This window comes from Bos javanicus, chromosome 13 (genome assembly GCF_032452875.1).
Source record: "Bos javanicus breed banteng chromosome 13, ARS-OSU_banteng_1.0, whole genome shotgun sequence".
NCBI classification, from domain to species: Eukaryota; Metazoa; Chordata; class Mammalia; order Artiodactyla; family Bovidae; genus Bos; species Bos javanicus.
Window position 1 is genome coordinate 62329192 of NC_083880.1, and position 11637 is coordinate 62340828.

The 11637-nt window shown below is 48.1% G+C and overlaps 1 protein-coding gene and 1 non-coding gene across 2 annotated transcripts in view; both read left to right on the top strand.

Annotated features, from left to right (window-relative positions):
- Positions 1 to 4590: 4590 nt before the first annotated feature.
- LOC133259960 (U6 spliceosomal RNA) lies at positions 4591 to 4697 on the top strand. The gene has a single exon (XR_009740624.1). It is a non-coding gene; the product is annotated as a U6 spliceosomal RNA (small nuclear RNA).
- A 1316-nt stretch (positions 4698 to 6013) lies between these two features.
- The window catches only part of BPIFB2 (BPI fold containing family B member 2), a 19513-nt gene continuing 13889 nt past the window's right edge, over positions 6014 to 11637 (top strand). Inside the window, exons 1-3 of the mRNA XM_061437271.1 lie at positions 6014 to 6120; positions 6891 to 7037; positions 10280 to 10373. Of these exons, the coding sequence (XP_061293255.1) occupies positions 6926 to 7037; positions 10280 to 10373 (206 nt within the window). The 5' untranslated portion in view covers positions 6014 to 6120; positions 6891 to 6925. The remainder of the gene's footprint in view (positions 6121 to 6890; positions 7038 to 10279; positions 10374 to 11637) is intronic.

Below are 11637 nucleotides of genomic sequence, written 5' to 3' on the forward strand. Positions count from 1 at the left end.
CTGGTGAAGGGAATGGCAACCCACTCCAGTACTCTTGCCTGTAAAATCCCATGGACAGAGGAGCCTGGTAGGTTATAGTCTATGGGGTCGCAAAGAGTTGGACACGACTGAGTGACTTCACATGGACATGGCAGTTGCTCAAATTGCAGGCTCAGTACTTGTAAACAGAGTAACTGTCCTCTAAAGAGGCTCATGTGCTAAAACCTGAACGTGAAGATATGTTAGGTAATGTAAGAGTTCAGTTCTGTCACTCAGTTGCGTCTGGCTCTTTGCGACCCCTATGGACTGTAGCACGCCAGGCTTCCCTGTCCATCACCAACTCCCGGAGGTTGCTCAAACTCATATCCATCGAGTTGGTGATGCCATCCAACCATCTTGTCCTCTGTCGTCGCTTTCTCCTCCTGCCTTCAATCTTTCCCAGTATCAGGCTGTTTTCCAATGAGTCAGTTCTTCACATCAGATAACGTAACAAAGGGGAACTAACACTTGCAAATGAGATTGAGGTTGCTAATCAGCTGACCTTGAAATCAGAGAATATGCTAGATTATCCAGGTGGGCCCAGGTGGGCCCTTAATGATAGAGGTCCTTAAAAGTGTAAGAAGGAGGCAGACCAGGAGAGAGATGGCAGCATAATGATCCTAATTTATTGGTTCTGAAGATGGAAGAAGGGATCATGAGCCAAGGAATGAAGGCCAGGAAGTGGATTCTCTTCTATAGTTTCTAGAAGGGAACAAAGTCCTGCCAGTACCTTGATTTTAGCCCAGGGAGATCCATCTTGGACTTCCGACATCCAAAGTGGTTAAGATAATAAATTTGTGTTTGCCAGTCACTAAGTTGGTGGTAATTTGTTATAGCAGTGATAGGAAGCTAAGACAGTGCCCAGAAGAATATTCAGTGAAGGAGCGGCTCTGAAATGCTGCCAGTCATTATTACAGGGGCCATTCAATGGTACATTCTTTATCCATTGAACAAGTTTTTATGAAACACCAGTATTTATTAAGCACAGGTGTGAGCAGAACCAGCTTTTATCCCTGGGGTGGAGGGCGATGTGGCTGCAGACCAGCCTCCATGTAGTGGGTGCTCACAGAGTGGCACTGCAGGGAGGAGGGGCTGGTGAGAACCCCCCTCCTTTGCGTCTACTGGCCGTCACCCAATGCCCCCTGGTGCTTGAAATGTGGAGGAAGAGGAAGTGTTCATGAGGAGAGCAAACACTGAGAGTGGCTTTGGTCAATATTTGTGCCATTGTCCACTGAATCTGATCTCTGGCTCAGCTCCTGTGAGGACCAGGAGGGCTGGTCTTATGCATTAGTGGGTAAGTGGGGGCCAGGAGAAGGATGTTAGGGAGCATGCAGCCAGCTCCTCTCATTCCTTTGTGCCTCAAGAATGAGGCGGGGGAGCATGGGCTCAAAGGCAGGACTGGTCCAGGGGAACTCTGGCCTCTGAGGGAAGGGCCTGATAGTTTCTACACTTCCTGTCTGCTCTGTGGACCCTAGGGGAGGACCCAGTACAGGTAGGCCTGGCCTCTGGGCCTGAAATAAGGGCTGGTGTGGAGTCAGTGGGAACCATGGAGAACTCTGGAGTTGGGGAAGGCCCTGGGCCCTTTGTGCCTATACCCCAGGAGAGCCATGCAGAGGAACGGAAGAGACTTCCCTGTAGTTCTGCCATCACCTCCTGTGCACACATGCATGGACACACAAACACATATGCACACCCCTAATGTCAGGACACAGACCACCAGATCTACCTACACATACATGTTCAGCCTCACAGACACACTCACTATACTAAGTCTACTTAAACATATTGGACACAGAACTCCCCACACCTGCACTCATGTAGGTTCATATTAACAGGCAAGTGACACCACAAACCAAGATGGCAACACCCTCGCTTCATGTGCACACCCACACACAAACACACACTTGCCTCTGACATCAGTAATTATGACCTAGTGCAGTGTGTATGCATGACTACACACACAAACACGCACACATATAAGCACACATATACCCCTGAGACACGCACGTATAGACAAACCCCTTCAGGAGCACTCAGGTCTTCGGGGCCCGTACAGCCAAGGTGGACGCTGTAGTTTGTAATGTGGACACTGCTGACGGGCTCAGTCCTCCATGAGTGGGATGCACCTTTGGAGAGAAGCTGAGTGTTAAGTAGCAGGACTGGGTCCTCCACACCCTTTTCTCTGCTGCCTTTTGAGTTTTGGCTCCATGTATGATGAGGGGGAAGTATGTGACCAGGAACGGGGCTCAGCTGATGATGGGGATGGGACTCAGATCGCCTCCTGCTCCTACTAGAAGAGCCGTGTTTCCACGTGGAGGTACAGGCGGGAGGTCAGCCATCCTCCTGACCTACGTCTTTGCTTCTGTTTGTATCTTTTTATTGAAACGTAGTTGGCTTACCATGTTGTGACAATTTCTGCCGTACAGCAAACTTACTCAGTTATACACATATGTGTGTGCTCCTGAAATATGTGTGTGTGTTAGTTGCTCAATTGTGTCTGACTCTTTGTGACCCCATGGTCTGTAGCCTGCCAGGCTCCTCTGTCCCATGGGATTTCCCAGGCAAGAATACTGGAGTGGGTTTTCATTTCCTCCTCCAGGGGATCGTCTTGATCCAGGGATCAAACCTGGGTCTCCTGCACTGCAGGCAGATTCTTCACTGTCTGAGCCATCAGGAAAGCCTCAATATAAACATTCTTTTTTTTATTGGAATATAATTGCTTTATGATGTGATGTTAGTTTCCACTGTACGATGAAGTGAATCAGCTATATATATGCATATATCCCTTCCCTCTTGGAACTGCCTCCCACCCCACCACCTCAGCTCCCCCCCACCCCCAGATCATCACAGAACTTTATAGCAGCTTCCCACTCAATCTGTCATACAGAGTGAAGTAAGTTAGAAAAAGAAAAACAAATATCATATATTAATGCATATATGTGGAATCTAGAAAAATGGTACAGATGAATCTGTCTCCAAGGCAGGAATAGAGACACAGATGTAGAGAACGAACGTGTGGACATAACGGGGAGGGGAGAATCGGAGATTGGGACTGACATATTATACATTCTTTGTAAATATTCTTTCCCATTATGGTTTATCACAGGATGGGGAAGGTGGTTCCCAGTGCTGTACATTAGAACCTTGTTGCTTGTCCATTCTAAATGTACTAGTTTGCATCTACCAACCCCAAACTCCCAGTCCCTCCTTCCCTCCCTACTGCCTTGGCAACCACAAGTCTGTTCCCTCTGTGAGTCTGTTTCTGCTTCATAGATAAGTTTATTTATTTTATTTTATTATTTTTTTAAATTTTATTTTATTTTTAAACTTTACAATATTGTTTTGCCAAACATCGAAATGAATCTGCCACAGGTATACATGTGTTCCCCATCCTGAACCCTCCTCTCTCCTCCCTCCCCATACCATCCCTCTGGGTTGTCCCAGTGCACCAGCCCCAAGCATCCAGTACCGTGCATCGAACCTGGACTGGTGAGTCGTTCTGTATATGATATTATACGTATTTCAATGCCATTCTCCCAAATCATCCCACCCTCTCCCTCTCCCACAGAGTCCAAAAGACTGTTCTATACATCAGTGTCTCTTTTGCTGGTTCATATACAGGGTTATTGTTACCATCTTTCTAAATTCCATATATATGCGTTAGTATACTGTATTGGTGTTTTTCTTTCTGGCTTACTTCACTCTGTATAATAGGCTCCAGTTTCATCCACCTCATTAGAACTGATTCAAATGTATTCTTTTTAATGTCTGAGTAATACTCCATTGTGTATATGTACCACAGCTTTCTTATCCATTCATCTGCTGATGGACATCTAGGTTGCTTCCATGTCCTGGCTATTATAAACAGTGCTGCAATGAACATTGGGGTACACGTGTCTCTTTCAATTCTGGTTTCCTCAGTGTGTATGCCCAGCAGTGGGATTGCTGGATCATAAGGCAGTTCTATTTCCAGTTTTTTAAGGAATCTCCACACTGTTCTCCATAGTGGCTGTACTAGTTTGCATTCCCACAAACAGTGTAAAAGGGTTCCCTTTTCTCCACACCCTCTCCAGCATTTATTGCTTGTAGACTTTTGGATCGCAGACATTCTGACTGGCGTGAAATGGTACCTTATAGTGGTTTTGATTTGCATTTCTCTGATAATGAGTGATGTTGAGCATCTTTTCATGTGTTTGTTAGCCATCTGTATGTCTTCTTTGGAGAAATGTCTATTTAGTTCTTTGGCCCATTTTTTGATTGGGTCATTTATTTTTCTGGAATTGTGCTGTAGGAGTTGCTTGTGTATTTTTGAGATTAGTTGTTTGTCAGTTGCTTCATTTGCTATTATTTTCTCCCATTCTGAAGGCTGTCTTTTCACCTTGCTTATAGTTTCCTTTGTTGTGCAGAAGCTTTTAAGTTTAATTAAGTCCCATTTGTTTATTTTTGCTTTTAACTCTCACTGTTTGCATATGACATGATCCTTTACATAGAAAACCCTAAAGACTCTACCAGAAAATTACTAGAACTAATCAATGATTATAGTAAAGTTGCAGGATATAAAATCAACACACAGTGCTTGCTTCGGCAGCACATACACTAAAATTGGAATGATACAGAGAAGATTAACATGGCCCCTGCGCAAGGATGACACGCAAATTCGTGAAGCGTTCCATATTTTTAAAATAAAATAAAATAAAAAGTCAACGCTCTACATAATGAAAACAGAAACTCCACCTTAAATACTTTAAACTACTAATAATGGGTACTACTGCCCCTGGTGATTCTCCCTTGTTTGCAAGAAACTTCTGAATTTCCCTTCCCTCAGTCTTGCATGTTGCTGGGAAATAAATTTTGCTTTGCTGCAAATGATGTGTACATGAAAAAAAAAAATAAAATCAACACACAGAAATCCCTTGCATTCCTATACACTAATAATGAGAAAACAGAAAGAGAAATTAAGGAAATAATTCCATTCACCATTGCAATGGAAAGAATAAAATACTTAGGAATATATCTACCTAAAGAAACTAAAGACATATATATAGAAAACTATAAAACACTGGTGAAAGAAATCAAAGAGGACACTAATAGATGGAGAAATATACCATGTTCATGGATTGGAAGAATCAATATAGTGAAAATGAGTATACTACCCAAAGCAATTTATAGATTCAATGCAATCCCTATCAAGCTACCAATGGTATTCTTCACAGAGCTAGAACAAATAATTTCACAATTTGTATGGAAATACAAAAAACCTCGAATAGCCAAAGCTATCTTGAGAAAGAAGAATGGAACTGGAGGAATCAACCTACCTGACTTCAGGCCCTACTACAAAGCCACAGTCATCAAGACAGTATGGTACTGGCACAAAGACAGAAATATAGATCAATGGAACAAAATAGCAAGCCCAGAGATAAATCCATGCACATATGGACACCTTATCTTTGACAAAGGAGGCAAGAATATACAATGGATTAAAGACAATCTCTTTAACAAGTGGTGCTGGGAAAACTGGTCAACCACTTGTGAAAGAATGAAACTAGAGCACTTTCTAACACCATACACAAAAATAAACTAAAAATGGATTAAAGATCTAAACGTAAGACCAGAAACTATAAAACTCCTAGAGGAGAACATAGGCAAAACACTCTCCAACATACATCACAGCAGGATCCTCTATGACCCACCTCCCAGAATATTGGAAATAAAAGTTTATTTATTTTAGATTCCACCTATAAGTGATTATCTCCTTGATTCTGGGCACCTCCTTCCTCCTGGGCCTGCCTCCTGGGGCAGACATCCTTCTATAAGTCTGCTGGTCTTTGAGGTTCCAAAGCTGCCCAGCCCCAGGGTCTAACAGCAGCTGGCAGCAAGCTTGCTACGTGGCAACCCCCCTGCACACGTAGGGTGAGATACTTTGGCAAAGGTCGTGTTTGCAGGGAAAACACTTGCAACCACAAGCAAACCTGCCCCTCCCTGGGTCGTTCCCTGGTGGACCCTGTGCACTGGGGAGCCTCATAAAGCAGTTTCCACATCTGCTTGGAGCTGCAGAGGGCTTGGCTGGGGCTGAGAGTCTATCTGCCCTGGGAACCGCCTGAGGTAGGAACAGAGATGGGGCTGGTGCTCTTCCAGGGAGGAGCCTCGATTTTTCCATCTGTTCAATGGGGATGCTACTTCCAAAAGCCTTTTGCAGAAGGGTCCATCCCTTATCTTGCTATGGGACCCTGGACAAGTGCCACCTCATTGGGCCTTAGTTGTCTATCTGAGCAGCAGCCCCCCACCCTGGTCCCACCTGACTCCTCCTCCCTAAGTCCGCTGAGCTGGGCTGAGTGGGGAGGGGCTGGGGACCGTGTGAGAGGCCTATGCTTAGGACATTTCTTCACCTGGCACAGGATAAGAGGAGGATGGGAAGCACCCCGGATCCTTCCCTGGAGGCTTCGGACACAAGGCCAGGCTGGATCCCTGGCATCAGGCAACACAGCGCTGGCCTTGGGGCACTGGGCCTAGGCTCCCTCCTGGGGACGGGACGCTGCCCTCAGTCTCCCCATCTGGGCATCCCCCCATCCTCCTCTGGCACAACTTGGGTCCTGCACCTGCTCCCAATTTGCTGCATGGTCCTAGGCAAGGCCATGTCTTCTCTGGGGCTTGGGACCATGTCCAGACCAGATGCCACCATGGTTGCTGAAGAAGCAGGCTGGGATGGGGATTCTTCTCAGAGCAGAGATGCAAAACCTAATGTGCTGGGGTGAGGGGTCATGGGCAGGGCTGGGATCGCCGCTCACGGTTTGCGACCTTCAGGTTGGGATGGGGTTAGCCACCCCGGGTGGGGCCATTCTGGACCAGTTCCCTGATGCTTGTCCCCACTCCAGCCCACAGATCCTGGGGGGAAGGGGCCAGGGCCACCATGCCTGGGGCGTGTGGGCTGGGCCTGCTGCTGGCACTGATGCTGCTGCCCGTGGTCAGTGCCTCCAGGCCAGGCACCGTGTTCAGACTCAACAAGGAAGTGCTGAGCTATGGTAAGAGGTGTGCTGTCAGGCTGTTGGCCATGTGTGTGTGCGAGAGGGTGAGCTTGGGCGTCCATGCCTGTAGGTGTGTGTACAATCCTAAATGTACCTGTGTATCTATGAACTCAAACCCCATGGGGACCTGGATTTCTCTTCTGCCATTGTGTCCCTGGGCCCCAGAAAGCGCTGCTCAACAAATGTTTATTCAGTGGCTGCATGAGCGGAGGTACATGCCATGCCCGCGTGCACGTGGCTGCCGTGCCCAAGCGATGTGAGGATGGGTCAGTTTGAATGGCTCCTTTTGCTTATATGTGTCTGGTATGAGTTTGAAAATCCATGGAGATATGATGTGCCCACCTGCATACTTGAGGGTCGGGAGGGTGCCTAACCACTGGTACGTGCGCAAGGCCACGGCACACGCCTCGGGGTGTGTAGCTCTGTGGGCCTGCATCCTGGGATGTGTGTGGGGGGCTGTGTGCACACGTGTGCTGGGGAGACGCACACCTAGCATTGCACTCGGGAATGTCCAGGAGCTGGGCCCTCCCTGCTGGGCTCCCAGGGAGAAGCAGCAGCCGCTCTCTGGGCCCTTTTTGGCAAGGCGTCTACCCCATGTCTCTGTTCCCTCCTTCCAAGTCCCATGTGATCCTGGAGAGGGGGCCAAAATAAGGACATCCAGGCCAGGGTGAGACAAAAACTGCCCTGCAACTGCCCCTGGGGAGGCTTTTGGGATCCCACCAAGGTTGGTGAGAGGTCACAGGTGAAAGATCAGAAGCTCTTTACCCCAAGGCCAGACCACACTCAGATAACAACATGAGGAACTCAGGTCCGACAGTGAAGGGGACTTTCAAGGATTCTGGAACACAAATGGTTGTGGAGGCAGGTAGCTCAGGGAAGCAGCAGGGTCCCCCCTGGGGCGCATGAAGCTTTCCGGAACATTGTATCCGGACAGATGGGCAGACAGTGAAAGTGGTCAGTGATCCGTGTCAGAGTGGCATGAGGATGACCGCAGGCCCGCTCCCCTCCCCATGCTGTGTGAGCCTCCTTTGTCCCCAGACAGCCCTCCCAGCTGCAGCTGCCTGTTCGTTCTCGGTGGAAACAAATAGCCAAGAACACACTGCTACACACCTCCTGCATGGCAAGGCTGGAGGCTTTTTCATAATACTGCGACATCCTCCCCATCCCCTCTTGCAAGCCCCAGGGTTCAAGCCCACATCAGGGCAGCACTGTGGACGGAGTCCAGAAGCCCGGGTGTGAGTCCAGTTCAGCCGCAGTCAGGCTGGAGAGGGGCCTCGGGAGCACCTTTATGCTCCAGGGTCTGTGGAAACCGAGGCCTCGAGGGACACAGGGGCTCCCCAGGTCCTCTGCCAATTCAGAGGGAAGTTCAGACTGGGCTCCTCCTCTGATGCATCCTTGCTGCACCCCAACCTCTCCTTTTAATTCTACTCAGGTTTGACTGTTAAATTAGCACCTCTGTCAGCCCAGCAGCCCAGGTGTGGGAGAAAGTCCAGGGCCTTGAGGGCTGGGTATCTTGACCCAGATCCAGCTTCTTCTTGCCTGGGTCCTCAACCTCTTGGTAAACTGGGTATAATATCGCACTGACATCACAGAATTTTGAGGAAAGCGAAAGCACTCAGAACAATGCCTGGGACAAAGGGAGCATGATAGGAGTGCTAGCCATTATAATTACAAATAGCCACGTGAGCTAATATTTATTGTGAACTGAGTGGGTCTTTCCAAGGACCCCATGTGACAGGCATTTTTTTTGTTGTTGTTGTTTTTGAGTGTGTGATTTGAACAAGGAAAGTTTAATCTATATTGAGAGCAAACTGGAGTAACAGGGAGTTGGCTAGTAAGAGTTAAGAAGAATTTAAAGAACACAAGCTGTTGTTGTTCAGTCGCTCAGTCGTGTCAGACTCTTGGCAACTCCATGGACTGCAGCATGCCAGACTTCCCTGTCCTTCACCATCTCCCAGAGCTTGCTCAAACTCATGTCCCTTGAGTCAGTGAACAAAGAACACAAGAGTAATAGATATAAGGGAATACCAGTACCCCTAAGGCTGAGATGAAGGTCCAAGAAGAACCATCCCATCATGAGGGCAGAGATCCAGAGATCTTAATGGAGATGGCAGAGCATTGGCTCCCTGTTGTTGCAAGGGTCACAGGGGTGTTTCACTGGGGATGCACTCTCTAGAAAAGACCCTGGGAAAGATTGAAGGCAAAAAGAGAAGGCGGCAGCAGAAGATGAAATGGTTGGATGACCTCACCAACTCAATGGACATGAATCTGAGCAAGCTCCGGGAGATAGTGAAGGACGGGGTAGCCTGGCGTGCTGCAGACCATGGGGTCGCAAAGAGTCGGACACGACTAAGCGATTGAACCACAACAGCAATCCTTCAGGGACTTGGAAGTAGCAATTCATAGTGTGATGTCAAACCCTGGAACTTGCTAGGTGCCAAGGAAAACTTGCTGGCTGCCAATGGAGTTAAGAAACTGTCCTCTTCAGGAGTCTAGTGCACTTCCGTGTGTGTCTTGGGCCAATATAGCTCTTGACTGGTGCCTGAGATAAAAGCTGAGCAGCCGGTTCCCTAGATACTCAGTGTTATGGGCTCCCAGTAGGTACCTGGTAGGGCTAAAGAAAGGATATGGGGAGCGGTGACCTAGGCTGGCAACAGATCCATGGTGACTCCAGCATACATCACAGTTGCCCAAGTCAAGCTCTGGAGAAAGTGCAGGGGGCGGGGAGGTGCCAGATCCTGAGAAAGCTGACAGCTACCGTTCTAAGCATTGTAGATTGATTTGCAGGGAAACTGAGGCACGGGGAAGCCGCACAGGTAGTGAGTAGCAGAGGTGGATTTGCACCTAGATTTTGAGGGGCTCCTGAGCCCTCAGCCTGCAAGAGAGACTGCTTCCACCCTCTCCCCGCAGGGCTGGGAACTGCTCCTTCTGCCTGGGGCCTTGCAGAAGCTCCCAAGGAGGTGGGAACTGATCGAGGCCTTGCAAAAGGGCAAAGGGTGTTACTGGTTTTGAGGAGAGAGTAGATACGTGGGATTTGGAAGGGCAAAGAGGAAAGACATGTCTGGTAGGGCCTGGTGGGGTTGTGCCCCCCAGGTGGCCCCCTGTGCGCCTGTGGACAAGCCCGCCCCTTCCAATCTCTGAGTTCTCCTCGCCCAAGGTGTGGGGCAGATGGTGGGCGGTGCGGTCTCTCTTGGCGGCTCCTGAGGACGGCCTGACCTCACCCTGCTCTGGCCCCTCAGCGGCTGAAGCCGGGAAAGCCCCGCTCCAGAATGCCCTGCAGGTCACAGTGCCGCTTTTCCTGGACGAGAGTGGAGGGGTCTTCCAGCCCACCAGGTGAGTGCTTCCCCCCCACCAGCTAGATGAGTGTTTCCCTCACCAAATTAGATACTCCCACCTGCCAGGTGAGTGGGCACAAGAGGCTGCAGGAGCTGGGACCAGCCAAGGGGCTCTGATGCCTCTTAATTAGTAGATTTCTATGTACAGAGCCTAAGACTCTGGCTCCTAGGTCCCCAGGGCTGACAGGGCCTTGGATACTTCTTCCAAAAGCCTAACACTGAATCTAGACACAAATGTGAGTCTAATATACCCCTCTCCATAAAGCAGAGACTCAAAGGCAGAGGCAGGTGGGAGCACCTCAGACTCAGACGCTTTTAGGAACTGGGCTAATTGTCCCCACCCAGTGGGAAACAGACTCACTATAGCCAAGACTCTGGACTTCCAAGAAAATCCACATGTATATCATGTATATATACTATACATGTATAGGAACTCATAATGTATGTACATACGTATATTCTTACAAAAAGCCATGTACATTTTTTGACTGTTGCTAGCAGCAGTTTATTTCTTCATCACCGTCATCATCGTCATCAACAACAAACAGGTACTTTCTTCCTTCTGTGTATGTTGCGTTGTGAAAATGGGTGCTACGCTCTCTGTCTATGTACAAAGTGTATAAATGTGGTATGCTGATACAAAGTTGAAGCCATTAAAAAGAGCTTAATAACAACTTCTTGGAGATAATTAAACCTGATCTGGGGTGTTGAAAGAATTGATGAAGAGATTTATTTAGTTTTGCTTTTTTTCTTCTGATTTTATTTTTACATTTGTTATTATTTTTAATTCATTTTTAAAAATTGGAGTATAGTGGCATCACAGTGTTGTGTCAATTTCTGCTGAACAACAAAGTGGATCAGCTGTATGTATACATATATCCCCTCCCTCTTGAACCTCCCTCTCCACCCCCCATCCTCCCCAGTGAAGAGATTTAGAAACAACACACAAACTCAAATATTTAGTAAAGGATTTACTTGGGAAGGAGTGAAAGCTAAACGTCCTATGCCATGGGCTGCTGAAGGGTTCTCTCAGTTGCTCCCGGTGGACTTTCCTTCTGCTCCGATCTTTAAATAGTGCTAAGCATGGCAGGCTCCATCGCTCTGTGCATTGTCACAGGAGAGCCCAGAACCATACCTGTGTATATAAAAATCAACCAAGTTTTGAATGACGGCAACTCTTTTTAAAAATGTTTAAAACTTGCAAACACTGGGCGGGTGAAAATGCAGCCGGTGGGGAAATCCCCAGTTTGAGACCCTGGGGT